The sequence below is a fragment of the Onychostruthus taczanowskii genome, unplaced genomic scaffold, assembly GCF_017590055.1.
Source record: "Onychostruthus taczanowskii isolate IOZ18803 unplaced genomic scaffold, ASM1759005v1 scaffold141, whole genome shotgun sequence".
Lineage (NCBI taxonomy): Eukaryota > Metazoa > Chordata > Aves > Passeriformes > Passeridae > Onychostruthus > Onychostruthus taczanowskii.
Genome location: NW_024498585.1, coordinates 351,778 through 371,747, shown reverse-complemented (window position 1 = coordinate 371,747; position 19,970 = coordinate 351,778). Strand labels below are relative to the sequence as shown.

General features: G+C 42.1%; 1 protein-coding gene across 1 annotated transcript in view; it reads left to right on the top strand.

Annotated features, from left to right (window-relative positions):
* The first annotated feature begins 6,927 nt into the window (after positions 1–6,927).
* Positions 6,928–19,970, top strand: part of PDE10A (phosphodiesterase 10A) — a 172,899-nt gene continuing 159,856 nt past the window's right edge. Inside the window, exon 1 of the mRNA XM_041398164.1 lies at positions 6,928–7,783. Within this exon, the coding sequence (XP_041254098.1) occupies positions 6,928–7,783 (856 nt within the window). The remainder of the gene's footprint in view (positions 7,784–19,970) is intronic.

Below are 19,970 nucleotides of genomic sequence, written 5' to 3'. Positions count from 1 at the left end.
CAAGGTGTTAACCCTGGATGCTAATGACTGCATTTCACTGTCAACAGCCACAGTTTCAGATCTGACTTTTTTTAACAGAAGGGCAGAGTAAAAGTCCTGTTCCTCATAGAGGGTAGCTTGGTAGTCAGTACAACTGAAGGAAGGAGAAATTGAAATTAAAAGGGTGAAGCATTCTAAAAAAGCACTTATTTCCCTTGAGCAATTATTAGACATCACAACAAGGTGCTTGCATTCAAGATGAAATTGTTTTGTTTGTAGGTAATTCTACAGGTTGGACTCAGTGTCTGGTTGTGGTTTTTTTGTTTGTTTGGTTGGTTTTTTTTTTGTTTTGTTTTGTTTTGTTTTTGGTGGGGTTTTTTTTTTGGTTTTTTTTTTTTTTTGGTTTTTTTTGGTTTTTTTTTTCACCTGCTCTTAATATCAAAGAGGAACCAGCTGTAGGTTTAGACTAGAACAAAATTATACACTTAAACTCAGAGCTGAGATTGCTAATTGCATCAAAGAATTTGCCAGTAGGACTTTTTCATGAACTGTTCAAACCACATTGGGGAAAAGTCTGCTTCTTTTTACTGGTTGCAAAATTTGGGCAAATGAAGAAAGAGGTTGCAAGAGAGAGTTACAAGGAAAAGCTGGCATCCCTGTTGTGACAATAGCAGTGTATACTCTGTGCTATGTGCTAGCGAGATGCACACACAACTCACGGTGAATGAGTACAATATAAGTCAGTATTAACCTTTCCTTTTGGATTTTTGTTAAATCTATTCTTTAGTTCATGTAAAGATTAGAATCTTTATGTTCCAGTTAAGTACAGGATAGAAATAACTTATTTTTCAGTAGCAGATAGCAAATTGTAACAAATTTCTATCATAAATTAACTCTAGATTTCATTATGAAAACAGAAAGGTAGAACTACAAAAATCCTGATAACGCTGTTTATTTTTCTTGCAATAAAAATGGCTCTTCCAGCAGTACTAGGTAGCAGCAATGCTGTTGCCTGCCATGCTAACTATTACATCCTTTGCTGTTTGTGTTTCATTACTGCTTCAGAGGCCCTCGTCCCAGGCCATGATCCTGTTCTTCTGGACAGGATTCAAAAGATGTTTTTTGCATCAAAAAACTTGCAGTGTTTATGCTGCTTTGGGTTTATAATAAAGCATCTCCATAAAGAAAGCTGCTACTGAAGTTTTAACTTCTTTAAAGGACAGTTTTTCTGAAGAAGTATCCCCTACTTTAATAACTTAACAGTAACTTAAATGCAAGCAGCCTTTTTGCTCTCTGAAAACCCTGTAAATAAAACCAATAAATATCTGTTCTTTGTTCTGCACAGGAAAGCACAAAATGCTAGATGGCTTCATAAGGCATTGTTTGGCTTCTCTCATAGTCTTTTATAGAAAACAAATCTGAGTACAATTATTGTAAATGTTTCCCTCTGTATATTGACTCTAGCTTTTTTTTCCATTTTAATCTTATTTTTTTATTTCAATGTAACATTTAGTAATGTGTCTACCAGAAAATTTTGTGATTAAAAATGTCCTACCTTTGCAGGTGAAGTATCACCTTTCCATAAAGAATTGTAGCTTTTCCCTAGAAAATAATGCTGAAAACTTCTCATAGTTTCGTGTGTTTTTAAGAGGAAGCAAAAAAATTGGCAGAAAATGGTCTTCACAGCTTTATTAATGTACCCACTATCATACATCACACAGCATAACACTTCTAGACAAACTTTTATCATATACAGTTCTAGCCACAGAACCTTTCAGCTGTGTTGAAAGCTGAGCAGAAAGTGAAATGACATAGCAGAGCTGAACAAAATACTGAAAGTAAACTAGATGTTTATCTACATTTTTTATTATTATTTTTCTGGATGTCAGTTATCTCTGAACAGACCTGGACTTCTTAAAAAAATAGGGGTTTTTTATTTTCTGAAAGAATTGTCATTCATTTTCTATCTCACAGCATTTCTTCTGCACCTTGACTAAGTAATTCCCCAGAATACTTTCAAGATGGCTGCTACCATGTTTGCCTATTGCCAACACTTGCAGTTAATATTCGTGTGGAAAACAGGTGGCTTGGGTGAGTGTTTGTGGGAATCAAAGAAAGTGACTGATACATACCCTTTAAATGAACTTAATTCTTGCATGAGTATGGTGTTTGAGAGTTGTCCTTTGTAAGAACAAACTCTTACGAAGTAAGAGATTCTATAAATTACTCTTAAAATTTTAGGAAACAATGTCTTTTCTGGAGGTTTCTAATTCATTATAGCCATTCAGTATCTGGATGGCAATTACTGTATTCCATAAGATCATTTAGCAGAAAATCCCTGGGGGAAGAAAAAAAGAAAGCACAAAAGAATTATTTTTATCAACTTGCTCAGGACTTTTCTATAAATATTTTTACTTGTATTTACTCACCCTCAGAGCTTGGGTTTAACTGCATTTATCCTTTTGTTGCCCCTGCCCCACTTTTCCAGTAGGTTGCCTTCTCTTTATTTCATTGTGGATGTTTCTGTCTCACCCACATTCAGGTATTTGGTTCTGTCAGCTCCTCTACTGCTGTCATTGTACATTTTTATAAACTCCCTTTCCCCATTCTGTCCTATTTCTTTTTTTTTTTTTTTTTTTTTTTTTTTTTTTTTTTTTTTTCCCAAGGAATTGGTCATACGTGGTAGAATGGACTCAGGATATAAAGATAAGAGGATTTACCAGACAAAAGAGTGGGACCAGATAAAAGATGAGTCACTGTCATTCTTAAAATGGAGCTGACAGAACTGGGAAAGAACAGGTTTTCAGTTTAAGCTGTATTTAATACCAAAAAAACCTTTGTTATAACTATGTTTTTTCCCGACAATGTTTTTCTTCAAGTATGTTGATTAATATTGCCAAATTATTGCCATACAGTCTTATTAGCTGCTTTCAAACCAGGCCTGTGCTTGTAAGTACAGTGCACCTGACGGCTTCAGTGGCCTCCTGATGGCTGTGACTTCTGAATTCCAATGAAATCACATTTATCCATATAAATACAACTGAAATCCTTTGTTCATGGTTGCACTGACACAGGGCATTTGTACCTAAACCCTTGCACCTGGCACAAGGGAATGCACTGAAGTATTTTAACATGCATTTTGTTGTGTTTCTACATTTTTAAAATACTTTTTTCTTTGGGGGAGAGGATGTATGGGGGATGACGTAGCAAATCTCACTGTTTCATATTGGAGTGGGTGAGACTTTTCTGGTAAATGATGTGAGTATATGGTTAGTACTACAGTGGAATCAGTGACATCACTGCTCTGTGGCAATGGAAATGTTGATGCTGACTGAGCAATGAAAACCCAGACTGACATTGATGAGCAAATGTGATTCACCACTAATTTATCCCCAGGTATTGAGATGGCCATGAGATAACTTGTGTGCAAGTCTGTATAATTTACAAATATAAATGTAGAGAGCTTGAAAAATAATTTTCACTCTCATCTAACTTTTTTTCTGTGATTGCTTTTGCTTGCCCAGTCAAGAAGCAGGTGATCAATCAGGTATGAATTGCCAATGGCTAATGAATATTAATCAGATTAATAGCTTGTAAATAACCCTTAACTTGAAAGCTGCTTTTCTAGAATATCTGATGATTTTTTACAAATCAAAATGTATTTTGCTTGTTTTGTGAACATACAGATACGTATTTATACATGCACAATTGATATGCCTTGTATGAATACACAGATATCCAGCCTGAGACAGTGATATTTGAACAACTGCAGTTTGGATGAGCAGCAATTGAGGAATTTAGCATAGATTAGCATAGTTAAACAAGATTTCTACAATTATAAATTGACGATATAAAGTGTCAGTAATTTACTCTTTTAATTAACAGAACAATTTGGGACTAATCTGTCTAAAGGACATGCTTTAATTTTCGGGTGACTGGCTCTTGCTTTTTGTCAGTCGTTTCAATCCGATTAGCTCTTTCAGTTTAAACAGTTTAGTATAAGAGTTTTTCTAATAAGAAATTGTTAATTGCTAAACAAACAGGCTGCAATAACAAAACACAATTCACTGAAATTTTGTTTACATTAGCAAAACTTTCTCTTGGAGAATTTAAATATTCACTGAATCTCTAGTCCTTGTGCAGCAGTTTTCAGGGAAAAGCCCTCTATGTAATGGTTGGACTTAAGGAAATAAAAGAATCTCACACAAATAGGCATATGAAATAGAAGTTATTAAACTATTTTGGTAAAGGTAAATGTCTTAAGAGAAAGTGGATCACAAAACAGATTCAGATTTCTGCATTTTAGTTCATGTTTTTTAAGTTTTAAGAACCAAGCAGATGGAAACAGTTTAGTAAAACCTGAGTTTTCTTGTTTTGTTTAATTATAGTCTTTAATCTATTTTTGCATTCTAAACCTTTTTCCAGCTCTGTGGATTGTTTCTCACTGTTACTGAACAGCTGAGCTGGCTGGAAAGGCACTTTGAGATCGTTGCTATTTTCAGAAGAGTATCTTTTTCAGCGTTACAAGTTGATACATAAAGACTATAGCTGTAACATGAGTTGGTGGGATTTCTAGCATTGAAAGAAGTCCTGAAATTATAATTATAAAACACTTGAACGATTTAAAATAAAAGCCAACAGCGTTGGTTTACACTGTTTTGGAAGCAGGAATCGAAATTCGAAAGAGCGAGACTAATTTTGAACGGAAATAGGAAGACTGCGGTAGTTCGATGAGGATTCCCACCGACATCTGGACCTAGCACCTAGAGCGGCGGCGGACGGCGTGGAGGTCTGATCTCCGGGAAGGTAGAGGAGCAAAACAGAATCTCTCGCTTTTCGGGTGCCCTGCTGGCAGCGGCAACACAAACATCTTTTCCGCCAATATCTGCAACGGTTGCGGCGGTGCCCACTCCATCTCCCCTACGGGGCAGCGCCCGCCCTGGCTGCGCGGGGACCCCGCCGCACCACAACAAAATCTGTTGCCAGTGGCACTGCGGCGGCCCCGCCTGGGTTGGCACCAGCGCGGCGGCCGCTCCTCCTCCCCCTGGCCGGGGGTAGCGCCGAGGGGATGCGTCGTCCACCTAGGGAGAGCGGTTCCCTCCGCCAGGTAGCTGCGGGGTAGGAACCCCGGGCGCGTTGTCCTGCCGCGGCGGGGTGGCACTGCGCCGGGCACCAGTCCCTCGCAGCCGGGTCCCAGAGGTGCCCCCGCGCTGGCGGTCGACACCTCGGGTACCCCGAGGGAGCTCCTGCCTGGCGCTCGGGAAGCCCACGCTGAGCCCCCTCGTCCCCTCCGTGTGTTTTCTAGCACGGAGCCGGGGACGCCCCGCAGCTCGACAGCTGCCGCCGGGAGAGGGGAGGCGACAGCCGGGCATCGCAGCCCCCGCCCAGGTGAACGCCGCTGCTTCGGGGTGAGGGCACGGGCGCCAAGCAAGGGCTGCTCCGGATGGCCGGATGATGAACGATGATGGCCTTTTCCCGGCGCTGACAGTGCTGGGGGCACGGCTGTCCCGGGTGGGGGGAGCTCGGCGGCAGGGTGCCCGAAGCCCTGGGGCTCCGGTCGTGCCGACGGGCGGCGCGGGGCTTCGGCGCTACGACGGCTGCGGTCCCGCTCGGCCCGGCCGGACGGGAACGCTCGGCAGGGCTGAGGGGAGCCCCATAGCAAATTGGGGATGCTGTCCACACTTTCCTCCTTCTGGAAATGGATCCCGGTGGGCTCGGCCCTCCCTTCCCGCCTCTCGGCAGCTGACGAGCAGGGTAGAGAGAATTTAGGGCGAAAACGAGATACAAGGGCGGGGGCTTTGAGCGCGGTCGTCGGCCCCTCTCCAATCCGACCCCGCCTTTGGGCTTCCCTTGGACGGGCGTTCGGCCGGCGGCTGCCCCGCTGAGGGCCGCCGCAGCGCGGACCGGCGAGGCACCGGGACGGGCGGGCTGCGGCCAGGATGGCGGGGTGAGGCGGCGGGGAAGGGCCCCGAATGCCCAGGGACCCCAGCGCGGGGTCGAGGTGGCGGCTGGCCAGCGCGACGGGCTCCACTGGCTCACCGCGAGCGACGGTGCCTGTGCTTGCGGAACAAGGCCCGTGGCAGCCCCGGGTCCACACTGCACCTGAGAGCAGGATCTGAGGCAGCCTCCGGGGAGCCGGAGGGTTGGGGTTGGGGGGTGGGTGGCTGTCCGTATGCCAAGTGGTGGGAAGAGCAGGGGGGAGCCAAAGCAAACACATGTGATGCTGCACATCTTCGCGTGGAAATGGTGTTGGATGCCCCACAGAAACGGAGGGGCAGATCTCTGATATCTCCAGCCCAGGAATAGCAGGGCATCCGCCTTTTGATCTCAGCAGCTGGAAATGTATGTTTAAAATAATGACACCGCATAGGGAGAATCTTTTCCTCGTGTTTCCCCGCTTTGCCTTTAGGTAACCGCTGTGCTGTAGCTCCCTGTGCGCGCTTAGCAGTGAGAGGAAGAGAGGGAGAAAGGAGGGAGGGAGCTTGGGAAGCGCTGACTCCGCCAGTGGGCGTTTTCTGGCGGCCGGGGCTGGTGTGGAAGCGGCACTGCAGTGACTGTATCTGCCTTTTTGCAGGCGAGCGCACACATACAGGGCAATATTTGCCTCGCTCAAAGAAAACACAGATTGTTTCCGTTTTCTTGCTTTGAATGCGAGGTGGGAGCATGGGGGAAAGCGGACTTTAAAGGGGATTGAAACCTCTTGGCGGTCAGTCGCGCCCGGTCCCCTCTGGCCTAAAGGGGGAACGGAAATGTGAGGAATTTATGAGGGCGGAGAGCCGGGGTGCGGAGGAAATACTGCCCAAGAGTTGCCGGAGGGAACGCAGGGCTGATCCGCTGTTGCCCGTTGTTTGGCTCCGTCCTTTTTCGGCTTCCTCTTTCGCTTTACTCCCGTATATCTGCTAGACATCCTGCCTTAAACTACCGCGAAAGGGAGGGAAGAGCGGAAGCATGTCCAACTCGGAGAAGCGGATCTTATCCCGCCCCTTGGCCCCCCTAGCTGCAGCACCCGGGGAAAAGCCCGGCTCGGGCAGCCGCCCGCTCCACTCCCATGGCCAGAGCGGTGGAGGTGGAGGCAGCGGCGGGTCTCCTCCTCCTCCCCCCGCTCCTGGAGACGACTCGGCTGCCTGCAGCTCCCTCTCTCTCCTCCTAACAACCACCAACAGCAGCAGGAGCCGCGCTACAGGCACAGCCTCCTCCGCCAGCATCGTCTCTAGAGCGGCGGCGGCTCCTTTCCTCGTTCCAATCCCCTCCTTCTCCTACGCTTCTCCATCTTCTTTTTATTCCTTGCCGCCGCCTCCTCGTTTCCCCTCCTCATTTTCCTTTAACCTCACAAGTCTCCAAGGGAGGGAAGGAGGAGGAGAGGCAGCGAGAACGGCAGGAGGAGGAGGAGGAGGTGGTGGAGGAGGAGGAAGAGATGTTGGAGGAGCAGCAGCAGCAGCTCACTTGATCGCCCATCCAGGAGGCAGCGGCAGGAGGAGACTCTTCTATTCTTCCTCCGTCCAGGGCTTGCTGCTCCGTTCCGCAGCCGGCGGCCCCCGACAGCACCACTCCCGGCTCCTCCTCTCCCCAGCCGCCTCTCGGCCGTGGTCCTGCAATTCCCTCGGTGCTGCAGCAGCAGCAGCCCGCGGCGACGGGATCCGAGGAGGCGACGGCCCCGGCGGGAGCAGGACTCCTAGGCGGCGGCAGCTGCAGAGAGGCGCCTTCTTCTCCTTCTCGTCTCCCCTGCTCCTAGGGCCAGACATGGAAGATGGATCTAATTCTGCAAGCTGCTTTAGGAGGTTTACGGACTGTTTCTTGAATACAAGTAGGTACCGGAGCTCTGTGCCTAGCGGCGTGTCGCGCGTGTCTTGCGGCAAGGCGAAGGGCTGTGTCCGAGGCTGGGTGCATGCTTTGTGGAAAGGGCATTTCTTTGTGAGTAGGGGGGAGGCGAGGACACAAAGGGGCCGTACACGTGGGGCGTGCGTGGACGCATGGAGGAGCGACCGGGTGTGTATTGAGGATGTACGGACAAAGGGGATGCTGGATGTAATTGAGCGCTCTTTGTGGGAGCTGGCTGTTAATGCTTCTAGGATTTCGACATTATTCCGGTATCAGACAACTCTACGTGTATGTATGTCAGCCTTTCGCCTGGTACATGCTTAATTTGCTCAGGAATGACACGTAGAGGAATGGAGACTGTCCCCCCTACTTACTTGAACAGGCAATAAGGAAGCATTATGGTATCGGCAATTGACAGAAAAACGGCAGGGGAGGACCGAAAAGGGTGAAATGGATCGCTTCTTTCTGCATCCCCCGTCAGATCTGCCACGCGCGTTCACATTCCATATTTCTGATTCGGCTTTGGTAGCGGGTGCCGCCTTCCCTTGGCCGTGGCTCGTTGTAAGGCGGGCCAGGAGCCCGAGAGGAAACATGTGCTCCTTGCTACGAGCGGCTGGCTCTGGAACGGGGGTAGTGAACGGCTGGTGGGGAGTGCGAAATAAAGGGGGGATTAAGGCGTTCCACAAAGGGCTCCCTCAGCCAGCCGTTCCCAAAGCCTCGCCGGCTCCCACCGAGCCCGAACGCGGGGGAAGGGCGCGGGGCCGCGGTCGCCCCGTGCCGGCAGGCGGGAGTAGGGCCGGAGCTCGGCCTCCTCTCGGTGCGGGGCTCGGCGAGTGCCCTCCCTGTGCTGGTCGGGGGAGCCCGGCGGGAGCAGCCCAAGCCCTGCGGCGGGTTGTGGGATCGGGGAGGAGGCTTCGTATGGCACAAACTCCCCGTTCGCAGGGACGTGCGGCTCTGTTGCGCTTCCCCGGCACGCCGCGCCCCGCCGGCTGCGCGCCCCGGGGTTGGGATGGCCCCGGAACGGCCGGGACTTCGGGACGAAACCTCCCGGGGTCTGCCTGACCCGTCCCCCTGCCAGCCCTCAGTTCCAGCACCCCGCCGGGAAATGCGCTGGGCTTCGGTGTGGTCACGGGACTAAAGAATTTACAAGCGGAGCAGGTATCAGGAGCATGTATATACATATATTTATATAAATAAAAATATATAAATAATAATAATAATAATTATATATATATATATATATATATATATATATATATATATATATATATATATATATATATATATATATATATATATATATATATATATATAATAAAGGGTTTTTTTGTTTGTTTGTGGTTTTTTTTGTTTTTTTTTTGCTTGTCTAGTATTGTGATGCTTAGGATGACTTCTATCTGCTGTGGCTATATTTTCTTCTTGTGACAGCTCCTTAGTTTGTGGATCTATGCCTTAAGGTGTCCCTAGACTTGAATTGTAGTCTTTTAGTATACTTTTTTATAGATGGCTTTTTGGATACAGATGAACCGTGTATGGTTCATTGGGGAGATGTGAGAAGAACTACAGAGATGTCCACTGAAACCTCATTATCTGTTTTATTACTTACAGCTGTCTTAAGTACAAGAGCCTGCAAGTGTGGTAGTACTTGTGTTCCAGAGTAGTGGTGAATAAAGATGATTATTATATTTGCTGCACTATGTTTTTTCAACTTTATTCAATAGCTGATTATAGCACAGAGCCACGTACTTGTTTAGCCTTGAGACCGAAGGGAATCCTAAACTCTTCCAGTTTTAATTTTCTTTGTGTTTGAGAGGGGTAGAATGCTGACATGCATGTGGTACAATGCTGATGTTTTAGAATAAGTGGTCTTGAAAGCAATGAACTGAAAAAGGGAATGTGTATCATGTAGGGCAATTCACTCCTATGCTAGACGAGGAAAAAGATGATGTGGAAAACATCAGCTTTGTTCTAAACAGCTTTAAAAGCAGCAGTGAATTCAACTTATGCTACTTTATGAACTCTTGAACACAAGAAATTTGGTTGTCTTTCACTGACTGTGACCTCTGACTGAAGATTTTCCGGCAGGAAAGGAGCAGAACTTTTCTTTCCCCTGTGAGTTTACTGACGTCTAAGAAGACATGCAGCCTCTCTCTGTGGATACACTTTTCCATACTCCACAGCTCGTGCTCATGAAACTTTCAAGAACTTAAAAGTCTGATATGCACTGCTCCTCTTTTGAATGGGATTGAAACTGACCAGTGGGCTCAGCAGGTATTAGTGAGGTCAGATAGACTGACAGACAGACATTCACATGTGGTGCATGTGTACATATTTGTACCCTTCCCTCCCTCCCCGAGTGATTGCATAAATATGATTTCCTTAGGAAACAAGGCTGAAAAAAGGAGTGGAGGGAAGTCAAACAAGACACTATTCAGTTCCAGTGCAGCTACTGCAAAGAGCACTTGTCCAGCTGTTTGGAGTGGTGTCCACAGTCCTGGTTACAGTGCAGCTGGAAGGCTATCATTGTTATGAAGAGGATGAGATCATGTAAAATAATGAAAATAATGTGCTGTGTCTCATAACTTTTGTTTCCTGAATTGTATTTTAAGTTCTAAATTATATCTATGTGCATATGTATGCTCTTTGACTTTAAAGACAAAGAAAAGAGCCTAAATATTTTTGCAGAGAACCTGAGGAGAGCTGTAGGGAAGAGGACTGAGAGGAGTCCTCCTGGAGAGAAAATTTAAAAGTGGCATAACAGAATCATCAAGAGTGGAAAACAGTGAAGTTGCTAGAGGTGTAGTCCTTCTTTCATCTCAGCTCTTCTGACTTGCATGCTCTTCAGTCAGGATTTTGTTAAAAGGTTATTATTATGAAAATTTTAGGTTCTGCAATACTCACTTTGTGCCATATCTGGCTATTTATCTTATTAAAATTCCTAATGAAAGACTGGACTGCAGAAGCTTTTATGAACTTTGTGTGATGTATATTTTTTTTCCTAACTGTTTAAAGTCTTGGTGCATTACGCAGTGTTTTAAGAAACTTTTAGTATTGAACATCTTGGATCAATACTCCAGTGGAGTTCTGTCATATTTAGAATACTGCAAGTTGCCAGGTATTCCAGTATTTCAGGTTTCTGGGAAATGTCTTGCCTTTAGGAGAGCATCCCGTCTTCCTTCCACATTCCAGATCTTCTCTTATGATGCAGGTGTATCATGTGTCATCTGTGTCCCATGAGTCTACTGGCAGGTATGAGTTCTTTCCACTAGGTGGGCTTTCTGCTTGTCAGAGAATTATCAGTGTGTTTTTATTGTATACAGTTACCTTTTTTATGGCTGTTTTAGTCCATACTTCACATGCCACATGCTAAGACTTTCTGATTAAGCAGCACTCTTAAGAAAGAATACATGTAAGATATGTTGTTCAGGAAGAAAATAGCAATTGAAATTTAAATAAGTCAAAAGTATTCCTGTTACTTGATCTAATGGAAAAGTTAATCTTGTCTTGACTCTGTTTTTCCTGGTCTGTGTATTAATTTTTTTGCAGTCAGGGTGTTCTAAGTTAAATTCTGATCTTCAGCAATGAATCCCTTGTGTGAAGGAAAACAGGATTTGGTTTTCCAATTAAATCATGCTTAAAATTTAGAATATGTAAGAAATGAATTACATGTGGTTTTCACCCCATGGGTTCTGACTCCAGGTTAATTGAAAGCAAAACTATCACTAAAGTAGGCTATAGTTATGATGAGTGATGTCACTCAACAGCTCCTATCACAACTGGTGTTTCACATTTTGCATTAATGTACAGAAACATGATGTATCCTGGTCTGCAGCACTGCCACTCTACTTAGTGGAATGACGTAAAAATACATAGGGCAAACAGCAAGGAATGCCATGGAAAGGTAATGAAAACCTTGCAAGCACGAGCAGTGGAGAAAGGCTTGCTTTTCCAAATCAGGTATTTTTACAAATGGTTGTCTGTAAAACATGCAGTTTGAATTTGGAATGTCTAATGTTCTGTCCCTTAGACTCCTCAGCTCTGCTGCTTGTGCCTGATGGTTTGGGAGTACCTAGTGCTCATAAGTCTTGAGAGAGGAGGTAATGCCTTCCCTGTTAACTCAGTAACCTTGCTTTTCCTGTGAGATGAACTGTGGAAGGTGTGATTATGCACAGTGGGATAGTTTAGATGAGTTGGGAGATGGTTTATTTTTGCCACTTGTGTGAGGAGGATGGTAGCTTATTCTGACACAAGGCTGGCAGCTTCATTCACCCCATTTGTGTCCTTTTTGGTTTTGCTCATGTTTAAGCCACCCTCATCAGCTGGACATGGTGAAAACCTGAAGTGTGAAGATGTGTTTTTATTCAACATGTTGTGACTTAGTGACTTGATTTTGAAAACAGTTGTGTGAGTTTTTACTTGCACTAATGATTTAGGGCATATACCTGGCTGTCTTGCTCTTATGTCGTCTGTCATACAGATCAGTACAACAGTAACTTCTGTTCAGTTTTAAGGTTCTGTGATATTTTCTAATACAAATAGATGACAACCAATGTTCTCTCAATATTATGGAATCGTGGACTTAGATTCAGAAAGTTAAGAATCAGAGTCTGTGGGTGACTGGATTTTGAAGTTGGATAAGGCTTTTGCAGCTTGTTGATTGATAGTAACCTTGCTTGTGTTTAAAATTCAGATTGAGTTTAATATGGGCTCATTTTTTTAATGCCACTTTAAAAAGTATTTGAGTTTCAAGTAGTTCTGTTTAACACCTGAGCATTTGATTTTTGCTTGTTTTAAAATATTACAATGTTTGCACTGTCAGCATATTATTGTATTCTAACTGAAAGCTAAATCATAAGTAAAATATATATATATATAAAGAAAAAAGGCTGTTTGAGGGTTTTTTAATTGTTTTTATACTCCCTCTGCTGGCTGTTTCAATTACAAGTACCTGTACTTGAACACTGTTACTAAATCTGCTTTTTCTTTTACTGTTTTATCAAATAAGTAGTAAAGTGTATTGATTTAAGTCTGTTTGGGTTTTTTTTTCCAAGTATAATTGCTAAATGAAGAAATGCGATTTGCAGGAATGGGAAGTCTGACACTTTTTAAAATGGAACATTTTTGTTATACCTCGTATTGATTTTAACTCCTGTCTTAAAAACAGTTGAATCTTTGGGTGTGTTGGTTCCATCTTCACTAGTAAGTTTCACAGAAAGAACAATTAATATATTGTTCCAAATTATTTGTTTATCTGTTTCATTTGTTGTAACAAATTTATTGTCCAGCTTTGAAGAACAGCTGTGATAAAACATAAATCATTATGCTATTTTTTTGTTAAATGAAAAAAAGATAAAATTCAGTTATGAGTTTGACTTCCTTTTACATAATTAGCTACAATGGCGAATTCAAAGTGTTCTGGAGATGTAAGGGATAATTTCTTAAGGTACTGATTTTGTTATAGTAGAGTAGAATAATGTTCATCTAAAATATTTATAGCACCCAAAAATTATAATTTACAGGAACCTCAGAGATTATATACAAGGGTTGCTTTATGTATTATGGAAATGAAGCCATTGAATTTCCTATGGGAGTCAGTTATGGCTAAAACAGTTCAATATTTCTTGTTGATATTTCTCCTAAAGTTCCAGGCTACTCGGTAGCGTGTCCTTGCTTGTGCTGGTGCTTGGCTTCCCCCGGTCGGAGTTTGAAGAGTGCCACCTACTGATTGACAGCTCCGAGAGTGCTGCTGCCTTTACTTTCTGGAGGCTCTCGCAGCTCAGCCTTGCTTGGCTTGGGGATGTGGCAAGTCAATTCAGGTGAACCTGACAACTGTGTGGAATCAAGTCTCAGGTTTGAGCTCTGCTGTTAAATAATGCTTTTTTTTTTTTTTTAACCTAATCTGTTTCAAGGTGAGGACACAGGATTTTCATCCTGGCAGGTGGGCTTCCCTTGCCATCTTTGTCCCCTTTTAAAAGCTTGTGAGAAAGTGTCATATTTCTGTGGTTTCTTCTTCACTTCTTGTCAAGCTGTCATAATTAGTGTGGGAGGAACCAGCCTGGCTGGTGTTTATTGAAGACTTTGGCTCCTGCAATACCAGACAATGTAATGATGTGTTGTACACTCTAATGAGGCCATTCAAAAGGCAGGTAACAGACTCACCACCATGACTTTGGTAACAGATGAACATTCCATAATGCTCATGATGTGTTTGTTTTTGCCGGAGAGAAGGACAGTTTGATTTAAAAGTTCTAAATTTTTACAGGAAAGTCATGCATTAATCTTTAGTTTAGTGCACTTTAAGAATGCTTTATTTCAACATTAATGTATGCTAATTACATCTTAAAAAAACAAACTTGGCAATAATATTAATTAGTTAAAAATATATATCATTTACATATATAAAAGAACTCCTTTGTTTCAAAATTCTTTTAATATACCTTTTCACAGTGATTTGTTGCTGCAGGAAGCTTTCTTAATTCCAGCTCCTAAGCATCTTGTCACAGGTGGCATTAAGAACAAAAAAATATTGGTTTTACAAATTTCATATTTTTTTGGAAAACACATTGATAGCAAGTTTTAGTCTGAGTGAGGTTCTTAACAATAAAATGTCACATCATTAAGAGATGCCAAATCTTGTGATTCGGAAGGACTACAGCTGTGGTCAGTATATCACCTGAAGACTTTCTTAAGTAGTTCTGGCTCAAGAATACTAAAAGAGAAGGCTTTTGAATATTATTCACTGCCTTCAGAAAATCCATAGTAATGTTATTGATATCTAATGAAAATAATAACAAAAAACCTCACTGTAGAAGCAGCAGTAGTCATCTTGCCTTCTTTGGTGCTGGGCCCCAAAGAAGAGATTGTCAGGGTCTGAGACCAGTTAATCCTCCTTCCATCTGAAAACTTTTAATGTTTTCATTAGCACTTATTGATCTGATTTCTTGTTCTGCATTATCAGCCCACTCCCATGCACTACAGCTGTATTTCTCTTAATAAAGTTTATTAAACTGATAATAATTTCAGCATTTTTCTTTCCTCTCTCCTTCCACTTGCATCAAAAAGAAATCCCCTAATGTCAAGCCACAAATACTTCCTAAATAAAAGGAAACTTTTGTGTCTGAATTTCTAATAACTTTGTTTTTAGAAGCCTCACATCTCTAATTCTTCTGACCCATACATACCCAAAATAGCAGATATTTGTAGCTGCTGACAAGTACTGCTATGCTTACCTTAGTAATATTGCTTGCTTTGCTTCACCCTGTGGGGAAATTTCCACACTGGCAGGAAAGAAGCCACTTTCATTGTCATGTATATTTAAGTAGCATTTTTGCAACATTGTGGTTCAGAGAATAAGATGTTTACTCTGAATTAAGGTGGCTAAATGTGCATCCTCTTTTTTTCTTTTGTAGTTTTCCTTGCTGCCTAGTTTTTATATCTCCATTGTGTTTCTTCTATAGGGTCTTATTTTATTTGCTTCCAAACTGGATAAAGCTACTTCCCTTTCTTCTAAAGTTCTTTGACTTAGTCTTAAGAAAAAAAAAAAAAAAGTGTCTCAGTATTTCACTAATAATTTTTTTCACCAATACATAGCAGCTGAGTTTATGATAACTCATTTTTTTTACTGACACTGGGTTTTTTGTGTTTATATTTTAGTTTTCTTTCATGCATATACAGATAACTTGGCAGCTTCTCTAGAGTGAATTATTTTTTGGAACATAGTTCTGTCAGTTGTCCTTTCTTTGCATGCCTGTCTTTTAGTTATATTGTAATTTCAGTTTTTTATTACTTTTGCCTTGTCCACCCATAAGCTTATTTTAGCTGATGTTTCCTTTTTGATTGCTGAGTTGTGCTGATTTTGTTTCTTCCTGCAGTGGTCTAGTGTTTTATACTGTCCTTTTTACAGTGTTTTTTTTTTCTCTCCCAAATAGTTCTGTTGTGTGAAGGCACTATAGCGGTATTATTTTTATTCTGGTATGGTTCACTTAAACTGTATTGTCTGGATTTCTTTTGGTGAGAAGAAATTTTGCATGGTAGTTTGAAAATTTTCATGATGTGTTCTGTATTTGCAGTGACTCGTATTTCCTAATCTACCACTGTCTGCCCAGCCCTAAGTGTGATGTCAGTAGAAATTTTTTCTTCCTTTTTTTTGAGCACACGTAGGACTGATGAAAGTTATTGTTTGATGTAACAGGAAACGGAACTCATCTGTTCTCAAAACAGCACTGCCTTAGCTAATATGCTCAGGTTTCATTGTGCCAGGCTTCCATGTCTCATTCTTGAGAGCAAATTGCTTGTGTGTGGATGTGTCCCAATGTTCCTGTTTCTTCAGACTTCAGTTTTCACCAGTATAGACTCCTGAGACAACTGCTTGTGGAAGTTGCTTTTTTCATGGATCTTAAGTGTTTAATGTAGTTTTGTGGCTTTCAGCTCATGATAATGAATGCAAGAAGGTCTTTGGGTTAGAGGTGCCATTTTGAGAAGTGCTTTGAGACATCAGAGAGAATGGCTGGCCTGCAATCTCCAATGTTTATAGAAGAGTACAATTTCTGGCTTAGCTCTTGTGATGATATAGAGAATAGGATCATTTGGCATGTTGCAGGAACTTTCATAGACTTTTTGCGGGTAGGAATGTGCTTGTAGATTGTGTGTATCTTTCAGACCTTTTTTGGACTTTTGTTGGAACTATATGCAATGCTTGTGCTTTTTGAACTAAGCACAGCGGATGTGGGCTCAAGCTTTAGTCCTGTCTGTTCTGCTTAATTTTTAGTGAGCTCCTTGATCCAGTTTAGACTGATGCCTAATTGCATGTGTGTTGGGAGTAAGCAGATGCAGACTGTTCCCAAAAAGCACTGGGAATTATACTTCGATCTTCCCACCTTATGAAAGGATAAGATTTTAGCTTTGCAGACAGAAGCTGTGTCATGCCCCTGTACTTTGTGGTTAAAGATCAGCCTCTGGGCTGTTTTAATTACTTGTTTAGGGACACAGTTCTACGGGGTAGCAGAGGAACCAAACAGTCTAAACTGTGGCAGTGGACAGACCTCATTTCTACACACCAAGTTCTCTTAGGGAATGAACCACAGGTTCTACAAAGTCCTGAATGAAAGATGCATGCAGTGAATAAGGGACCATATTGGAGGACATGGCTTGCTGCCTAAGTCAGCACAATTATTTATATTTTCTGCCTTTGTTTCCTGGACTTGCTGCTTTGAAAGGATCTTTGGAAGATGTGACTAAAATGTGTAAATGAGTGTTCATAGCAGAACAAGAAGACACAAATTTGGTCAGTTGACAAGGATGAATGAAGTGTGTGTGGTGATATTATGTATCTGAAGTTAATGATGATGGTGGAGACTTGTCCATCTATGAAAGCAGTATTGAAGGGACAAAAATCAGGAATATAATAGGGAGAAGACTGGAATGGTAAGAGGAGTTTAATATTTTTATTGCTCAAAGGAATGCAATCACAGCAGAAGAAAATGTTCATCCTTATAGGGAAACTTATTTATAAACTTTAAGAGGTTTCTTATGGGGTAGATGAAAGGCTTGATATGTAAATATCTCTCAGCAAATTATCAAATTTCAAGGGAATCTCTTCAATGAGGTATAAGATTGGACTGAAGTAAAAGATTACTGCTTTTTAAGTGTGTGTTATTTTTCTTTTTAATGTCACAAATGCTTTCTTTCTGCTTGACTATTAACTTTTTCCTCCTTACTAACAACATAAGTGTGTGTGGTGAATCTTATATACTTTATGAATGTACTGACAGATAATATTTTAATTTATTTCTTTACTTTTTACAGCTTAATGTTATTTTCATGAATAGCCAGCTGCTATTTGACAATCTTTTGTTTATGCCAGCTGAGAATGTCCTTTACCATTGGTTTTTAAGGTCACTCTGAAAGTTTTACTGTTCCACCCCATGTGGTTTTTATTTCCTTTCATAGTTTTCTTTTTTTAAATTGCTTTAATTGTAGTTTAATAACTGATCCACCTTGTTCCTGGTTTTTGGTTGGTTTTTTGGTTTTGTTTTTGTTTTTTTTTTCCAACAGTTTATTAAAATGTAATTCTGGTTACACGTAGAGCACATGCCCTTCTCTGTCTCTTAACGTGAATGGCCTTGGGTGGCTCTGGCCGTGGATATGTTGTGAGTATAGCTAACATCACTGTGGCTGGCTGCTTTGATGATGGTGACCTCGTACTTGTCCATGACAAGCCTTGGTTCTTGTTTACAAGATGATGTTGCAGGTGTTACTTTCTGATTTGACTGCAAGGCTGACTTTTTGTTTGTTTTTCTTCATTCAAGAAAACTGTACTTCTGTCTGTACTTCTTTAAAATTATGTTGAGCTCCTCTCTTAGCACTTTGCAACATCTTGTCTTAACAACTTGTGTTTGAATCAAAGCAACTAGCCATTCTGCTGTGCCAAGAAACACTTCTTCCCAAGCACTTCTGAAAAGGAGGTTTTTGTTTCTCTTGTTTCACAATTCTTTTCCTGTTTAAGGAGCTGAAGGGAGGAATAGTAAGGAAGTTGAAATTTGCTATATATAGCAAAATTGAAAAGAGAACATGAAAACAATTGCACAGTTATATTGAGAAATATTGGGATTTTTGAATTCTTTTGCCAGAACAGAAATTGTTTAAGCTTTGTTTAAATATAGTTCTGTTCTGAACTTCACTTCAGAAATTAAATTTAGCTGACAAACTGATTTTAAATCCTCTATAAAGACTTAATATTGGCTTAAACCCATATGATTTTTGGTATGTTTTGGATGTCAGAGATGAGCTCTGGCAGGTCTACTAGTGGCAACTGAGATACTTAACCTGTGCTTCTTTGCTTGAGGTCACTACCAGCTCAGCAGAGGTAGCAGGAAAAAGGCTCAAGCACATTGTTTGGCTTCCTAGCCTGTGATACACGCAGAGGTGAAGGTCTGCTGAATTATTGGGCTGTAGGCTGCTGTGATAGATGAAGAACTGCAAAGGGGACCTTGGGTCCTACTCGTGTGCTGGTAATCTCTAGAAGCAGATTACAAAAGGCTGTTAGGAGCAATGAGGGCATAAACTGTTACACTGTCTGGCTTCATTCTAACCTTTCTGTTAGTTCTGGAACGTCTGATCTCAAAGCAGGCTGTTTCAGGGGGCTGAGATATGTTAGGTGCTTGTTGACTCTCTCTGGCGTAGAGTAAGTTTTTTAATAGTTCACTTCCTGAATAAGTTCAGGAAGTTGAATTTGTGGAGTCAAAGGGTAACTGGTGCTGATGGGAAGCCTTGTGACACAGTCTGTTGCTGGGAGCTGATGACAGGATAATCTCTTTCATCAGCAGCTCATCTTAGATCAGCCTTGCTGTGCTTGGTACACTTACACCATAGTTTCATGGTCACTTGGAAACTAACCCTCCTGTTTAAAAATAAGGCCTAATTCTTCCTCCTTAAGGCTGCTACTTCTATACATAAGTACTCTTCCCCTTGTGCAGGCATGTTTATGGGTTGGAAGTGTGTGTTTAAAATATGTTATTTAACATGGAAGATGAGGATATAGCATGATCTATTTAATGTAAGCTTTGTCATCTTGGAAGTCCACTTTATGAAGGTTTCTGCTTCTAAACACAGGTGGGCTTTTTTTGGTTTGTTGGTCGGGTTTTTTTTTCCCTCACAGGACTTTTGTTTCTTTGGCAAAGTACTTTCCTCAGCCCAGAACGTGCATGAAGTTGATAGGAAGTGTTACTTTCTACCTTTTTTTTTTTTCTTTTTTTTTGTAGCAGCCCCCAAATCCTTCTAATTCTACCATGAAGACATTTTACAAAGATGGAATTGCTAGTTTTCTTTTGGACTTTTCTACTGGTGGTATTGTGGGCATGAAATATTTTTTATTTTCCATAAAATCGTAGAATATCCTGAGTTGCAAAGGACCTGCAAGACCATTGAGTCTGACTCTGCTCAGAACAACCCCAAGAATCACATAACAAGCCTGAGAGCACTGTCTATGTGTCTGAGAACATTGTCCAAAAACTTCTGGAGCTCTGTCAGCCTGGTGCTGAGACCATTTCCTTGGGGGGCTGTTCCAGTGCCCAACCACCCTATAGATGAAGAACCTTTTCCTAATATCCAACCTAAACCTCCCCTGACACAGCTTCAGGCCATTCCCTTGGGTCCTGTCACTGGGCACCACAGAG